Genomic DNA, 20,132 nt, shown 5'->3' on the forward strand with positions numbered 1-20,132 from the left:
GAGTGGATGCACTCCCCCAGCTCGGGACCGCCCCCCTGAGCTGGCCCCGCCCTCCAGGTGCTGCTCCTACGTGGGTCGCCGTGGTGGGGGCCCGCAGGCCATCTCCATCGGCAAGAACTGTGACAAGTTTGGCATCGTGGTCCATGAGCTGGGGCACGTCATCGGCTTCTGGCACGAGCACACGCGGCCCGACCGGGACCGCCACGTCTCCATCGTGCGCGAGAACATCCAGCCAGGTATGCACTTAGGCCCGGGGGATGGGGTAGGGGCGGGGCGCCCTGGCTCCTGCCCCAGCCCCCTCTCCAGGGCCCCGGCTGGGGGCCGCAGCTGCTCCCTCTAGCCATCACCTTTGGTCAGGTCAGCCTATAGTCCCAGTTCTGCCTAGGGCCCAGGTTGGCCCAGACCCCTCCCCTGAGGCATCGGCTGTGGCCAGTAGCAGCTCAGGGACCACAGATCAGCTGTGGAGCCACTTTGGGCACCCCCAACACCACTACAGGTCCAGATCCTGGAGACAGGAAGCATCCGCAGCAGCCAGACCCAGCTGGCCTTCAGGGTGGGGTTTGGGGAGGGGTCAGTCCACCCCCATGCTGCCTCAGCCTTTCTCTTCACTTTTACCCAGCCTTCTGCTCTTTGCCTAGTCTGTCCTCTAAGGGTTTTTTCTCTTTCCTTTGTCCTAGCTATGCTCTCTTTCCTCCCTCCCTGTTTCCTCCCTCTCTCCCCAGGCCTCCTTCACTCTTCACTGTTTTCATCTCGCTGTGGTTCTAGAAATGGGTGCTTCCTTCCCATACTCCCTTGAGCCTTCCCTGCAGCCAGTCCTCCTTCACCCCGCCCCTCTGCTGGATACTCTTCTAGAGACCTGCCCCTCCCCCCAGGCTTTCCTTGGCTGCTCCCTGGACCCTCAGGTAGGGAGGCACCTCTCAAGTACAGGGAGGACCCCATTTCCCACCCTGTTTCCCACACAGACCTGCCTCCTCCCACCCCCCACATCTTTTCCCTGGTTTTCTCAGGGCAGGAGTATAACTTCCTGAAGATGGAGGTCCAAGAGGTGGAGTCCCTGGGGGAGACCTACGATTTTGACAGTATCATGCACTATGCCCGGAACACATTCTCCAGGTAAGAGATTGCTGGGGTCATCAGCATAGACAAGAGCGGGCCCTGGGCAGCTGCAGCCCCCAAGCAGAGGACGCACGGGTGCCGCCTGTCCTGCTGTCCTCTCCTACCTTGGGTCCATGGCAGAGCCGGACTCACAAAGCCTAGGTCCTTCACCTAGAGCTGTGCACAATACGTGCACCTGGCCCATGAGACTGAAATCCTTCTCTGAAGACCAAAGGAGGGCATATTTTTCTAATTGGAAACACCCTTTTCTGATCTGTCTGCCTTTTTTGTAATTGGTCAATTTACAAAGACTGGCTCCTGCCCTGGACCAGCCCCCTCACGACCTCACAAGCACATGCACACCTACCCTTTATCCTGGGCCCAGGCTTCCAAAGTCACAGCCAGAACCCAGAGGTCATGGGCCTCCCCCACCCCGGCTTCTCGTTAGCCTAGTGTGGGAACCGACCCTCATCCTCACGCTCCTTCCTGCCTGGCCTTTCCCATGCCTGGCTCTTTCCTCATCTCTATCTGCCCGCCTGCTCTGTCCCAGACAGCGGCCCTCCCCCTTCTCCTCAGTCCTCCTCTAGACCCGCTCTTCCTGCCTCCAGACCTGAGGGACAGAGACCGAGGAAGGGTGGTGAGGTCATCCTGCCCCCCACACTCACAGCACCCGGCATACATTTCCCACCACATCCCTCCCCACCCCCTGCTGAGTCCTACCCAGCTGGTGTGAGTCAGGGGCCCTGGGGAGGCGAAGGGCTGCCTGCTTTCCCTCCTCCCAGATGGAAACACCCAGGCTTTTAAAGGCAGGAACTAGGAGGACAGGAGACACTGATGGATTGGGAGCTGGTGAGGCTGTCCACAGGGTCTGTTCTGGCCACGGTGGAACCTGCCCTTTGGCCTTGTCCCAGGTGCTGTCAGAAGTAACTGTGACAACAGGGTAAAGTGTTTGCACTGGGTCATCCTGGGATAAGTGCAGCCAGGGCTGAATCAGCCCAGGGGCTGCAGAAGCAGGGGCTGGGTGGGGCTGGAGACACATCCAAAGCTCTCCTGGTCCTGGGAGTCGAGGCGAGGCTGAGCTGGGCACCAGTGGATCCCCAGGGCATCCTGGGCCTGTGCCCCTGACCTCCCAAAGTGTTCTCGGGGCTCCCCCAAGCTCCTGTGGTGTGGCTGCCACGGGGCAGGATGGCTGCTGGTCAGTGGGCAGCATAATGACAGGGTGAGATGTCTCCACCCGTCCCTGACCCTGCTGAGGAATGTCTGGGCTCTGGCAGGGTCATAACCTTGGGTGCACACAGACATGCTACCCCTCCTTCCGTCAGATTCTCACCCAGGTCGGGCTTGTCCTCCTCAGGGGCATCTTCCTGGACACCATTGTTCCCAAGTACGAGGTGAATGGGGTGAAACCTCCCATCGGCCAAAGGACCCGGCTCAGCAAGGGGGACATCGCCCAGGCCCGCAAGCTCTACAAGTGCCCAGGTTGGGGCAGGGAGGGATGAGCCAGGGAGGAGTGGAGGGCAGGGCTCCAGGCAAGCAGAGGCCAGGACCTGGAACCAAGGAAGTTAAAGCTGTGAGCCTTAGAGAAGGCAGAGGCTGCCTGGTGGAGGGGCCCTCAGGGAGGGGCAGTGTTCAAGTTATAGACCAAACTGGGGCTAGGATCAGGTGGTGGTGAAATGCTGAGCCACCCACCTTCTGAGGATCTGGGTGAGTGAGGGGCACCAGGAGCAGAAAATGGGAGAGCAGAGCAATTCTCACCAAAGGAGTCTGACCTTAACTCTGGAACCTAGTTGCCTTGACAACAGGACATCCTTCAACACAAGGCGGGGAAGTAGGATGGTGTGAGCTTATCTGTGAGGAGGAGGGGGTGGATCTTAAAGGGATAGGACCACCCCAGACACCTCCCTCCTCAGCCATTTTCCTCTCCTGAAAGAATGCCAGGGCTCAGGGTGGAGAAGCCAGAAGTTCAGGGGATTGAGCCCCTGCAGCCAGCCATCCAGTCATTTCCTTTCCTTGACAGCCTGCGGAGAGACTCTACAAGACAGCACAGGCAACTTCTCCTCTCCTGAGTACCCCAATGGCTACTCTGCCCACATGCACTGCGTATGGCGAATCTCCGTCACACCTGGGGAGAAGGTAACTGAGCATCCCCTCCTCTGCCAGGACCGCAGAGTAGGAGCACGTAATCAGTGTGGCTGTGAGTGACCTGCCTGGGGACGGTAAACCCATCTACCCCACAAGAATGGTATAGCACTACAGTGAGGAGGGGCTTCCACCAGTACTTGTAATTGAAGACTAACTCACAGATAGCACTTACTGTGTCAGGCACTGTTCCGAGTGTTTCTGAGATCCATTCACAGGCTTTTCACATGGAGTCTGGACCTCTTACCCACCTCTGGACCTTCGTGTCCTTTGTATTTTTATTGCTCCCAAGAGTCAGTTTTAAGACTTTATCTCCCTCTGTTGGAACATGGTACTTAATGTACTACTGCAGCCTTGAGTAGCCTTGAGCTGGATTAGATTTTATTACTGGTCACATCGTTCATCCCAACAGCACTCAAGATCTTTTTGAATCAGAATTGCATCCTCCAGCAGGTAGCGATCCCTTTTACTCTGCCATGAGCTCATTTGATAAGCATGGCCTTCTAGGTCTTCAGAACCTGGTCTTTGATAAAACTATTGAACAGGACATGAATCAAAGCAGAGCTGAGATCTCCCTCTGAACTGACCTTGACCCGTTAATGGGCAGGCTTTGGGAAGAGTTATTCTACCTATGACACCATTTAATGTCATTACCATCCAGCCACAGGTCACCCCCTAGTTGACCGGAATGTGAGCTTCTTCTGAAACCATGCCTTCATCATCTTTATATCCCTGTTGCAGGAAGTGGTTAATAAATGCCTAATTTGTAGGTGGGTTGCCTTATCAAATCAAGTCCACTGATCCACTAGTCAGTAAAACCCCTTTTAAAAAGAAGTGAAATTTGTGACATGCCTTATTTCAAGTGAACCCAGACTGGCTGCTAGTAATCAAGTGTTTCTTTTCCAAATGGTCACAGACCATCTGCTTAATTGGGGATTGACATTCAGCTCAATGGTGTGCAGTTCCCAGAATTTACTCCAAACTCCTTCTCCCAACACACACATACACACACACATCACGTACACCCCTTCTGAAGTTGGGAAAGCTTTTCTGCCAAATTCTCGAGATTGCAGACGATGATCACATCTGCAAGTTATTTGACTGTCCTCTGATGTCATTGTTGAGCCTAGACACAAGAGCTAATTTGCTCACTGACTCTCCTCCTATGTTCCTGAGCTTCCATTTCCTTTCCAAACTATGCTTATTTTATTTTTGTAATTTGAAGATTATTTCATTAATGAAAGACTTCTACTGAGGGTTGAGTAATTCCATCATCTCTCTTGGTTAATGTTCTACCATCTTCCCTCAAAAGTGAACCCATCCCTTCCTTGTTCTTATACTGAATCTAACCTAAGAAATGCAGTCCTTTTGGTTTTCTGTACTGACCATGCCCTGGCTTCCTACATTCCTCTGCTGAGGGTCTTCACTGTTTTAGCCTTTGGAAATCTCATCGCAGGTTATAATAATAATAACAACTAATGATTGTCAAGCATATGTTTGGCCAGGCTTGTGTTAAAGATCTTTATGTGTTATATATTTTAATTAGCACAACAACATTATAGGCCGGGCACTAATGATATCCTCATTTTGCATATGAGAAAACAAACTTGAAAAAATTGAGTAACTTGCCCAAGATCACATTGAACCTAAATTATGACACAAAAGCCTGCAGTTGCAATACTATGTATATTCTAAAGTCCTGTCCCATTTCAGCAACTATGGAAGTGCCTTTCGGCAAAACTTTGTGCCTACTGGGCCCTGGCACTGGGGCTGGAAAGGTGCATAAGACAGCCCCCAGCCCTGAGGAGCATAGAACAGAGCTTTGCTTTCTATCCTGTTCAGGAAGTTTGCTGAGTCAGCAGAGGTTTGGTAGCTTGGTCAGGATCTGCTTCTTCCCCTGTTGCTCCAGGCTGGCATGGGCTGGCTCTAGTCTCTAGTGGACACGTGGCCTGGCCCTAGGAGCCTCTCTTTGCATCTGGCCTCCTCCCTCCACAATTCCCAGGAAACTCCCCATCTTTTTTCGGAGGCCTGCCAGTAGGTCCAGGGAGAGATGTGGGCTCTAGATAAAAATTCCTGGTTAATCAATGCATGGTTGTAGAAATTCAAAAAATAAAACCCACCCACTGTCCTAGATGAAATTTTAGAGTTGTAAGTGAATCAAAGATGAAGCCTGGGGGACAGAACATTTAAAAGGCCTGTAGAGGCTGGGGAGCGGGAAGAGGATGACATCATACAATAACAACGGCCACTCTTTGTTATTTAATAATTATGTACCAGATGAAGAATCAGGCATCTTACACGCATGATCTCATTCCTCACGGTGGTTTTGACATGGGCACGATATCCCTGCTGGGCAGATGGGGGAGCCAAGGCTCAAAGGGCGTGAGTAAATCTGCCCAAGTTTACACAGTAGTTGTGGGGGAACCAGTGTTCAGTTCTAGGACTGTCTGACTCCAAAGTCTACACTCTTTCAACAGTAAACCTTAAATAAACCCACCTGTGTTAGCTGATGGACTTTGACATCTCTTTGGCTGATGAGCTGTTGTTTTCCACTGGTTTTCCGGTTCTCAGCTTATTGCCAGAAATGTGAACTTACCCTATACAACTGTGCACATCAGGGGTATGTCAAACGAGAGAAAGAGCCACTTTGGAAGGTTTCTTTGAGGGTCCCCAAGTCTCTACACTGCACATAATTAGCAGCTGCCCTGAAGAGGATTCACAGTGTTTCCCAAGCAAAGAAGCCAGCCTGTAGGAGCAGGAAAGTGATTTCAGAGGGAGATCATGGTCACATGTTGCAGAGGAGCCAAGAAGATAAAAACTTAAAACCAGTATCCACCCTCATTCCCATTTCTGCCTTCTGATATCCTGCCTATTTTTCCAGGTCCGAACCAAATTCTACTTCCTCTGTAACACCTTCCCTGACTCCCACCTTCTGTCCTCCAGTGGGCAGAGATGACCCTTCCCTCCTGTGCTGGGCCCTCCTCTAAGTCCTGCTTCTCAGGCGCTGAAAGGTGTGGGGCACTGAGGATGGAGAGAACATTGACGCTCGTTTTTTTTGCACAGCCTTTGGGCGAAATTGATTGGCAGGCCTGAGAAAGCCGCATGGCATAGTGTTTAATGGTGTAAGATTAAGAAACAGAATACCTAAGCCCTGGCTGGGTGTCTCAGTTGGTTGGAGTGTCATCCCGTACACCAAAAGGTTGTGAGTTCAATTCCTGGTCAGGGCACATACCCAGGTTGCGGGTTCCATCCCCAGTCGGGGCATGTATGGAAGGCAACCAATCAGTATCAATGTTTCTCTCTCTCCCTTACCTCTCACTCTAAAATCAATAAACATATCCTCTGGTGAGGATTTAAAAAAAAGAGAGTGCCTGAGTCTGACTCCCAGTTGTACTCTTACTGGGGAAGTTGCTTAACTCTGTTCTTTGTTTCCCTATTTGTAAAATGGGCTTGGTAATAGTCCCCCCCTCATGGGGTTGATATGAGGATTAAACAAGGTGATGTATGTAACGTGCTTAGAGCACTGCCTAGCGTGCTGGGAGTTCAGTCAGTTTCAGCTGCTGTTACCATTCTCTGCTCATCTGTTAAATGATCGAGCCCTGGCCAACTTCCCCCAGGCCCATTTGCCTCCCTCTTACTTCCAGAATTCTGGTCTGAACTATTTCAGATATCAAAATATCTCAAGCAAATTCAACCCCCCTAGTGAAATTAACATTTATGGAGTGGCATACACTGTTGTATGTATGTGTGACATATATGTATGTCATATGTTTGACACGTGTCAGACACTGTTGTAAACATTACCTATATTAACTTAATTTACCTATATTAATTACTTATATTACCCCTCAGTCCTATGAGGCAGGTGCTGTGACCACTTACATCGTACAAATAGGGAAGTGGAGGCACAGAGGAGTTAAATAATGGGCCTAAGATTGTACCGCAAGGGCAGACTGAAGCCAGACTCGAGGGTTGATGTGTTCTCCCAGTTCCTCCTTGAGAATATCCAACAGACATGAGGAATACTTCCCACACGTGAGGTGCACCCAGAGATTCTGCACCCCGTATCCCATTTAATCCCCCCAGCTCCCCAGTGGAGTCATTAGGGTCACCTCCCCTTTTTCAGACAAAGACACTGAGGCACGAAGAAGTCAGGCCATGGGCCCAGAGTCACAGCCAGGAAGTGGTGGAGCTGGCCAGGTTTTCTTTGGCAGCGGGCAGTGTCCCTGCCACTAGAGCACAGCTGTTTCCACATGACAAGTTGTTACAACATTTAATTAGACACCTCCGGTCTCAATATAGCCGTGGCTGCACCTCCCCATAGGATGCCCCTAACCACCAGCACAGGTCGCTTCCTCCTGTGTGAGGCAACCTCTGGTCCCTCCTGCCACGTAGGAGGTCTTGGGTGGGCCCTTTGGGGTTCCGCCGGCTGGGCATGTGTGGTTTCTTCTTTAGAGAGTCTGAGCTGATCTACCCTGGACAGAGCCAGGATTGTTTCCCAGGAGTTGCTGCTGTTCTTAACGTAGCTGCTGAGCAAAATTGACTGGCAAGCCGAGAGGCCGCATGGAGTAGTGGTTAGGGGCGTGAGTTTATAAGCCAGAGTGCCCTCATTCAGCCCTCTTCATTTCTTCTTCCATCCAGCGACTCTTTAAAAGATGTTTCTGTTGTTTGTTAGATGTAAGATAACATATGTGCATTATAAAAATTTTGAACAGTTTAGAAATAGGGTAAAAAGTCAATATTTTCCCTTTGATATTCCTCCAAATCCCACTCCTCAGAGGTGACTAAGCATTGGTAACACTGGGATATCCTTCCAGAACCTTCTAGGTATGCGTGTGTATGTGTGTGGTCTTCTGTAACTAGCCTTCGTTCAACGATAAATCCATGTCAGCACATACAGCTCTACCTCAATCATTTGCATGGCTGCTTAGCATGCCACAGTGTTGGTGTCCTTTAATTTAATTATTGAGTCATCTCCTGCAAGTCTCCAGTGATGGATGTTGATTTAAGTTTTTCCCAGTTTTCAAAAATGCTACCATAAACATCTTGAAACTCACATCTTTACATACGAGGGCAAGTATATCTGTAGAACAGATTCCTAAAAGCAAAATGCTATTCAAGAAATATTTACTAAGTAACTCCTACGTGCTATGCACCGAGGATTCCATATGAATGAAACTACCTCTGTGATCATATTTGCTCACTTTCTACAAAGATAAAATATTGGGTGTGAGACACTGGCTCCATAGCTAGAACAGACTTTCAGCTTCAGTTTTTCAAAATGCCAGGACTTGTATTTTTATAGTAATACTCTCAATGATGATTAATAACTATCAAGAATAATATTTTGCACTTTGTAAGACAGGATCTCACTCAATTACATCTCAGAGTACCTCAATTAATAAAAGGTTCCCAAACACAAACATACTTAAACTCATGAGTCAAAGGAAAAGAAGACAGATGGACTGTGAGTTCATGCTAGGGAAGACGGGATGTGAGGACCTGGAGGGGAAAGGCAGTGAAAACACCACAGGCTTAGTGGATTGGAGGTCGCTGTAAACTGGAAGGATTATTGGGCTCAGTGTACAGGGAGTGAGCAAGGAAAGGTTGGGGCATGTGGACAGAGAGTGGAGCCCTTGAACTTGAGATTGCAGGTGATAAAGTCTAGGACACGTGCTCTGTATAGCCGAGAAGGGACAGAGAAGGAGAGAGAGGAGGTCACAGAATGGAGAGGCCAGGGAATGGAAAGGACCATCTAGGTCAGCGATTTTCACTCATTTTCATCTCATGGCACATAAACTAATTACTAAATTCCTGCGGCACACCAGAAAATAAATTGTATTTTTTTGCCAATCTCACAAAAAAGATAGGTATCATTTTGATTCCTTCACACTGGATGGCTATTGTTCTGTTGGTTGCTGTCATTTTTTTATCTGACAGTCTAAGGGAAACGAGGTCAGTACCCCTGCTTGTTTTAAAAATTCTTGCGGCACACTGGTTGAAAATCACTGATCTGGATGGATATTGAAATCACCGAGAATTCTGACAGGGTCAGTGTTAGAGAGTGGCAGTGAGCCAGAAGCTCCCCCTTGACCGACCGCAGGTCACAGCATGGACACTGGCTGCAGACAGCACTCGCTAGCACCTGCTTTGGGATCTTTTTCATTCTGGCCTTTTGCCATCTGCCTGTAACTCTGTAGTGATCCAGAAGGGAGACATGCCTCCCTGTCCCCTTCTCCTCTAACACGGAACCCAGCTGGCACCTAGCAGGTGGGCCCCTTGTGCCATCATGTGCCCACTGCATACTCCTCACCAGTCACCGTGAGCTGTTCCCGGGAGTCTCTGCTTGTTGGACAGAGAACACACAACAGGCTTTAGGGTTCATTCTGGAAACTGTTAATGAAGCAGTTTCCCTCCTGAAAAGTGTGCTTCTCTACCTATGGATGTGCCCACCTGCTGGAAGAGTTGGTACTTAGCAAGGGGTCAGACATTCCTCCAGTATTAGGTGAACATTTGGTGAGTTCAGATGCTGAAATGAGGTCCTGAGTGGGAGACACGTCAGTACCTGTACCTGTGAAGTACTGTGTCAGGGTGAGATGTTCCTCCTCATTTACACATGGGGTAGCTGAGGTTCAGAGAGGTTGGGCAATTTACCCAAGGACTCACAGCAGGAAATGCTGAGGGAGAGTCACAACCAGCTCTGCGTGACTGGAGTGTTAGTATTTTACTAAGTGATCTTTTCATGCATATGTTTTATCCTTCTAAGTCCTAAGCATCTTGACAAGGGGTACATATCTTGAACTCATTCTGAGAAGGATCAGATCTGGAAGGATTCCCCTCTGCAGTTAGCATGACCCCCTGCTCAGAATCAGTGTTGAATAAGTGTGCGACAATGGGGGACTCTGCCAGCCTTCCCTCTGCCTCTTCTCTCTAGACCCTTCATTCCCATTTCAGACCCCCACTACCATCTGCACCGAGGCCCTTCCTCTCACTGAAGACACCTCTTCCCTCTAAAGGTGCTGTGATTTATATGATTTAAGTCGACCCCAAGGAGAGCTGAGTGTAACCCAAAACAATGGCTCCTTACTAAGGGAATCGGTAAAATGAGCCTGCTGATTTCACACACATATTCACAAGGCCATGCACTTTAAGTGAGGACTGGCCTGAGGTATCTGGAAGTATGCTGACTGAAAAAGGCAGACAGCTTGGCGGGAGTGATATTTTTTGCCAGGAACCCCCTTTTGGAACCCTCAACTATTTATTACCTATAGCAAACAGCCTCACAAAAGTGGGACAGTGGTCATGGGACAGCTGTCGTGGGACTGGAGGGCGAGGCCCGTGAGGTGTGAGGAGCAACATAACCCTCTTTCTCCCTTTTCCCCTAGATCATTCTGAACTTCACATCCATGGACCTGTACCGCAGCCGCCTGTGCTGGTACGACTATGTGGAGGTCCGAGATGGCTTCTGGAGGAAGGCTCCCCTCCGAGGTAATGAGTGAGGCCGCCCTCGCCTCCTCTGCAGCTGATTCCTTCTTAGCACTACTTACCCCCCCCCCCTCCGGGGGGCCCAGCACTTGGCCAAGGGTGACACCCTGCCGGCTGGCTGCATTACTAACTAGCTGTATGACTTTGGGCAAGTCCTTTCCCCAGCCTGTGCCTCACAGTCCTTGGTACAGGCTTCCGGCCTTCCTCCTGGTGGTTGTCAATGTATGGCTAGGGGAGTCATCTGCGTTGACAGAAATGGACAAGCTATTCTGCGCATCCCAAGTTCCGGGCTCTCTTCCTCATCTGGGCAATTTCGGAGGCTTCGTCTTCTCTGTCTGCAAGGTCTGGCCTGAGGGCACCCACAGTGCAGCCTGGTATACCACAAAGGCTACCTATATGGCCCAGTGACCCAAACTCATTTGCACAGGGTGCTTTTTTCCTTGGGGTGAGGGGTGAGTAAGTAGGAAATGAGTGGGTCAGAACCACGGAATAGAACGTGCTTTAATAGACATAGAGTTAGGGCAGAGAGGTGTTCTATGAGGGTCTTGGCATCCAGGCTGAGGATAGATGAATTCTTCTCCAGTGTCGACAGGAATCCAGGTTGCTCGGGACTGTTCATTACCATTAGGACCTCTGCCCCACAGCCTGTGCCTCTAGCAGGCTGACAAATCCTTGCTTATCACATTTCCCCCCCAGTTTCTGACATGCAAAATTTCTTATTAGTTACCTAAAGCAGCTGTTATTACAACACTTCCTCCTTCGGACGTGTGAGCGTTTCCAAGACTGCAGTTTATTTTCGTAACTTACATTCCTAGGTCAACGCCCTCTGTCCCTTGACGAAAGTTTGGGAAACACCCATCTTACTAGAACACACAGAGCACCCCTGGTTGATTCTTGACTACGAAGAGCCCCACAGATGGCCAGCCTCATCTGCTTGGGTGGATTCTTGTCCTGTTTTATTTCAAAGGAGACATTTTCTAAACCAGTCCCCAGATTCTGGGTTCTATCTGGGGTCCTGTGGCATCCCCTGCGTTTGATCAAATGACTCATTTTGTAATATACAAGGAAAACTGTCTTGGTTCTCGGTTAGTGTTTACGTGGAGATCAGATAAGAAAAGATAAGTAACAATGGTGGCATGCTCTTTAAAACACGTAAATAAAACACATGAACAGTTGGTTACCGTGGGGGTCACCTTTCCTTCCAGAAACAGACTCATATCCTATCCCTCAAGGGTGTGAAATCCTCTAGAAGGGTCTCTCTCTGGCTCTTCAAGGCCAAGCTGGACCTTGGACCAGACACAGGCCCACCGGAGAGTACAGGGTCTTGGTAGTATGTGTCCAGTGCAGACCAGGGCCCGAGCCCCTGAGTCCCTCTGAGAGATGAGGCCTGCTTCCGGAGGGACAGCCTGGCATGAGAAGGAGAGAGGGACTCAGTTCTGGCCTCACTGCCCCTCTGTCCACACTGTCTTCACAGGCCGCTTCTGCGGGGGCAAGCTCCCTGAGCCTATCGTCTCCACTGACAGCCGCCTCTGGGTTGAATTCCGCAGCAGTAGCAACTGGGTCGGAAAGGGCTTCTTTGCAGTCTATGAAGGTACCTAGAATGAAAAGGGGAGAAGAGTCAGATATATGGGGTCTCTGGCATCCTAGAACCACTCCCTCCTGGCACCAGAAGAGATCCCAGTGGGATTGGCCAGGATGGGAAGGGGTACTAGGAAGCTGGGGGGTTTGGGAAGGGCTGGAGGAGGGGGAGAAGGACTCCCGAGCAAGGCAGAGCATTCTCACTGATCCCCCTTTTCCCCACCTACACTGTGTCCCCAAAGCCATCTGCGGAGGAGATGTGAAAAAGGACAATGGCCACATCCAGTCACCCAATTACCCAGATGATTACCGGCCCAGCAAAGTCTGCATCTGGCGGATCCAGGTGTCCGAGGGCTTCCATGTGGGCCTCACCTTCCAGTCCTTCGAGGTAGGTCAGAGACCCTGTGATCCTTTCATGCCCCAGTTGCCCCCAGGACAGCCCACCTCTCCATGGACTTCTGGGTGTTGGGTCCTGGCAGCCAGAGTTCCTCTGACTGATTGAGCCCCTGATCCCCAGATTGAGCGCCATGACAGCTGTGCCTATGACTACCTGGAGGTGCGTGATGGGCACAGTGAGACCAGCACCCTCATCGGGCGCTACTGTGGCTACGAGAAGCCTGATGACATCAAGAGCACATCCAGCCGCCTTTGGCTCAAGTTTGTCTCTGACGGATCCATTAACAAAGCTGGTTTTGCTGTCAACTTTTTCAAAGGTGCTGCTTTCCCTGGTCCCCCACCCCTCCCACTCCATGGCCAGTCCATCTTCTCCATTCCTTTTTTAAATTTTTTAAATCTTATTTTTAAGTGTACAATATAGTGTTGCCGACCACAGGCACAATTGCTGATGCATGTTTAGTCTGTTTCCACAACTTGGCTGTTGTAAATAGTGCTGTGATGACTTCACTCCTTTTTCATTCACTCATTGAACACAAAGATTGTGAGGAACCCATTAGCACCCTGTTCTTGAGTTTATGGCCTAAACGGGGAAAAAGGTCAACCCCACTGAAAAACTGCATACCTCATTGAGTAAACAACAAAGTTAGTTAAAGTAGCTGAAACATGGTAGGTGCTCGACTATGAATTTAAAGGATAATTCAGGAGTTGCCTTAACGTCCAAAAGTTTATACAGCGTGCTGATGAGGCCTAGAGGCAGGAAGCACCGTTGGAGCTCAGGGAGGAAGCAAGGCAGCGTGGATGAGGTATCGGTGTGACTCTGGGCAGGGGCTTCTGCCTGAACCTCACTTCCTTGTCTGTAAAGTGGGGACAGTAGTACCCCTTCATCAGAGGCTTCATGTAAGGATGAAAGATAAATGAAAGAATAGTTCAGGAACGGCGCAGGAGAGGCACCGGTAAATGGTGTTTTCAGGAAAGAGGCTCTATGAGGCCCCCTGTCCCCTCCTTCAGGTCACTGCCTGTCCCTTTGGGTGGGCACTTCATGAGAAGTATCCCCTGGGAACTGAGTGGGTCCTGAGCAGCCACGGAGAGCTCGGTGGGGCCAGGAGGCCAGAGCCTCAGAACCAAGTGGCTCACGACTGACTGCCCACTGTAGAATGGGACTGGGGGCTGTCACAGGAAACCTTAGGGACCCTGGACTTGACTCTCAAGTAGAAGCAGGAGAAGGGACCCTGGCCCTTGCCTGGGAGTCACTGACACCCTTTCCTTCCTACTGGCAGAAGTGGACGAGTGCTCTCGGCCCAACCGTGGGGGCTGTGAGCAGCGGTGCCTCAATACCCTGGGCAGTTACAAGTGCAGCTGTGACCCTGGGTACGAGCTGGCCCCTGACAAGCGCCGCTGTGAGGGTGAGTATACCCCCAGACTGCCCAAGACTCTGTTCCCTCCCCCACCCCAGACTGTCCAGCCAGATCTCTGATGCCCTGGGACAGACCCCTTCCTGGAACAGCTAGGACTCCCTAGCGCTTTCTTCACCACTTGTGGATAAGGAATACATTTCATCACTTAATCCCCCAGGACACTCTGTTACCAGGGGTGATGTACTCTGGTTTTTGTAGGGTTTTTTGTTTTTCTATCTTATTCTGTTTTTTAAATGCTTATCTTGACCAGTTGATTGATTTCATCACCCACCAAAAGGTCATGATCCATGGTTTGGAAACCACTGCTCTCAGGCAGGCACAGAGTTTCAGCCCCTCCCTGTAAATGATCCCAAGAGGCTGGTGATAGAACTCTGTGGCTCCCTGACTTCAGCTCAGCCTGATCCTGCTGAATGGCTACTCCCCGGTTCTTCTCTGTCCTCGCTGCCCACTGACACTGCCTTCCTTGAGCCCCTTCTTCCTCTCTCTCAGCAGATGCCCTGACCCATATAAAACAGAAGCGGCCACACACACACTCCTCAACTCCTCATACTTTAAAGATACCCCCCACCCCATGCCTCCTTCCCTCTGTCCTGGAGAGACCAGACCCAAGTCCCCATCTCCTCCTTAATGCACCCCAGCCCATGTGTCGTGCCCTTCCCTAGAGCGGGGACTCCTGGAAGGTGATGCCACCTCCCTTGTGCCCCCAGCTGCCTGTGGTGGATTCCTCACCAAGCTCAACGGCTCTATCACCAGCCCGGGCTGGCCCAAGGAGTACCCCCCTAACAAAAACTGCATCTGGCAGTTGGTGGCCCCCACCCAGTACCGTATTTCCCTGCAGTTCGACTTCTTCGAGACCGAGGGCAACGATGTAAGTGCATCCTGGGGCTGATGAGGAGATGTAGGAAGGTCTGAGGCATTGGAGCCCGGCTTAATGCCTGCTTCCTACCCTCTGAAAGAAATAAACTCCAAGAATGTAGAGGAGAGAGGGATTCAGGGAAGCAGGGGGCGCTCAGGGAAGAGGGAAGTCCCCGGAGCCTGTGGCATGTGGGAATGAAACACATGGCGCCCAGAAGCCTGTGGAGCGAGGCAGGGCTGGGTCTTGTGTGAGGAACACAAGAGGATCCATCTGATGGCAGCAGGGTGGCACTGTTTTGAATTGTTAGACTTGGTAAAGCAGGTAACTGCAGGTGAAAGGATCCACAGAACAGGAAATCTCCCTGGTGGGGGTGGTCAGGAGAGGCATCCTGGAGGAGGTGGGCCTGGAGCCGCACTACCCTGCAGGTGTGCAAGTATGACTTCGTGGAGGTGCGCAGTGGACTCACAGCTGACTCCAAGCTGCACGGCAAGTTCTGTGGCTCTGAGAAGCCCGAGGTCATCACCTCCCAGTACAACAACATGCGCGTGGAGTTCAAGTCGGACAACACAGTCTCCAAAAAGGGCTTCAAGGCCCACTTCTTCTCAGGTAACCAGGACTCCCCAGCTCAGAGCCACTCTCTTGCTCCCTGCACTCCCCAGCCCCCTGTTGCCCACAGCAGAGTCTGTCCTCTGTTCCATCATCAGCTCACCACTAGGCCAGCCTCTCTGCCCTGAACCCTGTTCATTCTGAGCATACTCAGGGCTCTATGGCAGCCGACCTGAGGCTGGGCAGTTCATAGGCAGGACACAGATATGCAAAGTTGAAGGGAGACAGTGGTCCAGGTGTCAGGAGTCTGAGAGAGGTCAGGCTCTGGGGACAGGCAGTTCAGTGTGGCCGGAAGTGCATGCAGGGAGCAGGAGGGCATTTGCATTGGATGGTGTGGGACAGATTATCTGGCTATAGCCAGATTGCTAATCAGACCCTGTAGGCTCCATAGGTTCATGCCTAGGAAGGTGCCTCCCTTCCTCCAACACCAAAGCCTTTCCTCCCCCTCAGCCTGCATGTCGGGGACTCAGGATCATCCAGCATTCATTTTATCTTATTTTATTTATTAATTATTCATTTTTGAAATTATTTATTATATTTACCTATTTATTGTTTTTTATATATTCTTTAGTTTATTGAGAGCTGCCTTAGGATCCAGTCCTCTTTTTTAAAAAAAATATTTTTTTATTGATTTCAGAGAGAGGAAGGGAGAGGAAGAGAGAGTTAGAAACATCAATGATGAGAAAGAATTATCGATGGGCTGCTTCCTACATGGTCCCTACTGGGGATTGAGCCCACAACCCAGACATGTGGCCTAACTGGGAAGTACTCTGACCGGGAATCGAACCGTGACCTCCTGGTTCATGGATCGATGCTCACTGAGCCACACCAGCCAGGCAGGGTCCAGTACTCTTGATGGCCCTGTCTTCAGGTGGCCTAAAAAGTAGTCAATAGCCCCTGTCCAGCTTCTCTGAGCTTGACTTCTAGGGGTCCCAAAAGACCTCTACCCTGCTTTATTAATCCCTCTGTCCTTGACTCTGGGGCCAAGCTGGGAGGTGGCCAGTGGTCTTCCTGAGGGACACAGACAGTGCAGGGCAATGGGAGGGTTTTGTGGGGGACAGCTCAGGGATCTTCACCCCCAGCACACCTGGTGGGCTGGGCACAGGGTGGCAGGAAGGCAGGAAGCCTATGGCCTGTCCACGCTGCCTTCCTTTTCCCCTCCTTTGCCCAGGGTCCTGCATCCTACAGCCTCCCCCCCGCGGCTGCCCTGCACCCCTGCCCCCCCCACCTGGATGCCATGCACTGCCCTGTGCACTGGTTCCCTGCTTGGCACTGCCAGCCACCTGCTTTGCTTAAAGTGCCCACAGGCCCTGCCCCTTGCTTGCTGAGACCCTCCCCTTTCAGTGCAAACCCCTTTCTTCCCTGTGCCCACCTGAAACTCCTACAAGGTGCTCACTAGAGGGCTGAGGGGACATAACACCTACTCAGGTGTGGGCTTGGCCCCAGGGAAACCATTACCTGCTTACTCTCGTCTCTCCCTGCCCTTCTGTTGTCCTTCTGTTGCTCCAGTCTTGGAGGGGGAAAGGGACTGACACCACATCTGTCAGGCCTAGAGCCCAGGGCTCTCCACCCATGGTTACTGCCCTGCTCTGGCACTGTGCCCACCCACCCTCAGCCCCGCACAGAGACGCACTTACACACACTCACACACACACACACACACGTTGCCCCATCGCACAAGAAACCTGCAGAGGACCCTCACCAGTGGGCGTCAAGGTCCAGCCCTCAGGGCATGGGGCATCTGACTCTGGCCCCCCAGGAGGGGGGCTCATTGGACTTTTGGGACACCGAGCAAGGAGACTCTAAGCCAAGAAGGAGAAGAAGGCCTGAAGAACTTCAGTCTGATCTCAGCCACCTTCCGGGGCATTTGGCACTGGAGGGTGAGTGCCATCTCCTTGTTTGGGCCCACATCCACCCCCCCTGCTCCTGCAGTCTGCCCCCCTGGCTTTGAGGGGAGGCTGCCCACCCCCACCCCCACCATGCCAGGACCTCACCTGGGGATGGTAAAGCAGGCCTTCCTCAGGATTCACTTTTCTCTCATTCATTCAGCCATTCACTTATTCATTGAGCAAATGTTTTTTATCCCTACTATCCACCAGGCCCTATACTAGGTATTTGAGGTATATATGAGGAAGGCATGGTCAAAACATTTCAGGGCGATCTTTGCTCGGTCCATGAGCTCCCAGCATAGTCACCAGTGAGTTCCTCAGTGATATCCCATGACGGCCATAGGGTTCCCATCACCCCCACTTTCCTACAGGGCTAATGCAAAAGCAATTTCCACAGGCCCTCACAGGGTCTCTGTGATGATCTAACTGAGGAGCTCTATAAAAGGACTTGGGGACTCTACCTCTTGGCCCTGAGTTCCTGCAGGCCCCAAGGGGTCTGGCCCACCTGAGAATGGACTGGAGAAGCATGTCCTTCTGGGAGCCAGTACTCCAGCCCCTGGGCCCCTCTCTTGATAGAGACAGGGCTCCCCTTGTCACAGACCCCACCTGGCCATTTGAATGCCAGCATTTATCTTTCTACCTTGCGGTTCATCTCTGGAATTTTGGGTGTCCATTTGATCCACACACCTTCCCTGAATACCTGCCTCTGTGCCAGGCACATGGTTCCCAGAGTGACCATAGACAGACGAGAATATGTGGGTGTGACATACACATGCCCTGTGACCATGTGTTTGTGTCAGTGCACATGTTTGTGCTCATGGGACAGTGCATGTGCAGGTCCACCTGAACATGAGCAGCTGTAAGTGTGAGCACGCTTGAGTGTGTATCTCTGCATGAGTGCACAGATGGGCAGATGGCTGATAATGTGTGTGCGTGTGGTATCTGTCTACCCGTGTATTTGAAATGTATCCTGTGCACACATAGGAGTGAGCTTTTGGGTCGGTGTCTGTACTGCCATGTTGGGATGACAGTACATCCATGAGGGGATCCTGTGTGTGTTGGTGTGTTGATGGGGTGTGTGTTTAACAGCTCTGTAGCTGCAGCAGCCAGAATGAGAGAGCAGAGCTCTCCCCAGGGCCCACCCTACCCATGGATGCACCCCTCTGCCTGAGACTGTTTCTCTCCCCCGGTGCACGGGCCTCCTGCCCACCCCACCGGCCTTCTCCCCGCCACAGGCTTTCTCTCCATCAATTCATCCATCCATCCCTCCTTCCATCCCTCCCTCCCTCCCTCCCTCCCTCCCTCCCTCCCCTGTTGCTGTGCTCCTCCCACCTGCCTCCCTCTGTGCCCTGGCTGTGCAGACATGGCCTTCCTGCATGTGTGTGCCCGCTGCCTTCCCGCCTGCCCCGTGGATCTGCCTCGAGGCCCCGGGTCTGGTTTTCACTGCTCTCCCTGCCTGGTCCCTGCCCTCCACCCCCACCCTTGGTCCCTTTTCTCCTTCTCTCTCTCTCGTTTCAGAAAAGAGGCCAGCTCTGCAGCCCCCTCGGGGACGACCCCACCAGCTCAAATTCCGAGTACAGAAAAGAAACCGGACCCCCCAGTGAGGCCTCCCAGGCCTCCCGGACCCTTTGTTACTCAGGAACCTCACCTTGGACAGAATGGGATGGGGGCTTCCGTGCTGCCCACCCCCACCTCCGCTCTGCCATTCCGGCCTGCCTCCCTCTGGCTGGACAGAACTGGTGCTCTCCTGCTCCCCCTTGTCCCCCTCACATGGACAGGGGACCTTCCCCGCCCCCACTCCCTCCCATTTTGATGGTGTCTGTGACATTTCCTGTTGTGAAGTAAAAAAGGGACCCCTGCGTCCTGCTCCTTTCTCTTGCAGTCTGCTTGTCCGTGTGTCTATTTTTCCACTTGTCCGTCTGTCCAGTAAGCAGGTAATGGTAGAGGGTTCCCATGCTGGTCAGCTCCAGACTCAGCCCTCCCTCCACCCCACTTCTACTTTCTCTCCCCACAGCCGGACCCTGTCATCGCCTTGGCCTCTCACTCCCCACCCAGCTCCCGGGGGGAGGAAGCCCAGCCAGGCCTCCCACTTCCCCTGGGGTGACCGCCGGGACCTCAGCCCTGCACAGACCCGGGGTCTGCCCTTGTTTGCTCCCCTGCAGACAAGGACGAGTGCTCCAAGGATAATGGCGGCTGCCAACAAGACTGCGTCAACACCTTCGGCAGCTATGAGTGCCAGTGTCGCAGCGGCTTTGTCCTTCACGACAACAAACACGACTGCAAGGAAGGTAAGCGATGCCAGTGCCGGTGCCCAGGACTGCCGGGCACCTCCCACTGCTCACAGCATGTGGACCTGAAGGACCAAAGGCCGGGGAGCACGAGGTCAGAGGTGCCATCTCCACTGGTCTCGGTTTTTAGACTTAAGGAGCTGAGCGAACCCTGAGGTCACCTCATTTCACCCTGTGCCTGGTGCACAGATCTCCCAGCCACAGCAACATCCAAGCCCCATGCACTTTCTGTCTTTCCTGTGTGTGTCAGGAAAGGAGGAGCTCACGGCTGCCCCCAGACTCCATTTTAGGCTGTTCTCATGGTTAGTGCTTCTTCAAATCCATGTTCTAGTCCTTTCTGTAACAACTTCCCTCTGGCAGAGAGGTGAGATGGGACAGCGGTGAA

General features: G+C 52.0%; 1 protein-coding gene across 4 annotated transcripts in view; it reads left to right on the forward strand.

Moving 5' to 3' along the window:
* BMP1 (bone morphogenetic protein 1) overlaps positions 1–20,132 on the forward strand; it is a 38,757-nt gene that overhangs the window by 10,813 nt on the left and 7,812 nt on the right. For 2 of the 4 annotated variants that reach the window (XM_087816847.1, XM_087816848.1), the window contains exons 5-16: positions 58–236; positions 1,008–1,113; positions 2,450–2,574; positions 3,113–3,228; positions 10,620–10,722; positions 12,194–12,310; positions 12,540–12,685; positions 12,815–13,010; positions 13,971–14,096; positions 14,816–14,976; positions 15,390–15,570; positions 19,622–19,747. In XM_087816847.1, coding sequence (XP_087672973.1) covers positions 58–236; positions 1,008–1,113; positions 2,450–2,574; positions 3,113–3,228; positions 10,620–10,722; positions 12,194–12,310; positions 12,540–12,685; positions 12,815–13,010; positions 13,971–14,096; positions 14,816–14,976; positions 15,390–15,570; positions 19,622–19,747 — 1,682 coding nt within the window. Of the gene's footprint in view, positions 1–20; positions 237–1,007; positions 1,114–2,449; positions 2,575–3,112; positions 3,229–10,619; positions 10,723–12,193; positions 12,311–12,539; positions 12,686–12,814; positions 13,011–13,970; positions 14,097–14,815; positions 14,977–15,389; positions 15,571–18,977; positions 19,341–19,621; positions 19,748–20,132 lie in introns of those variants that run through there. The other 2 variants (XM_087816850.1, XM_087816849.1) reach the window with 2 other exon arrangements.

The sequence above is a fragment of the Miniopterus natalensis genome, chromosome 4 (assembly GCF_054644295.1).
Source record: "Miniopterus natalensis isolate mMinNat1 chromosome 4, mMinNat1.hap1, whole genome shotgun sequence".
NCBI lineage: Eukaryota > Metazoa > Chordata > Mammalia > Chiroptera > Miniopteridae > Miniopterus > Miniopterus natalensis.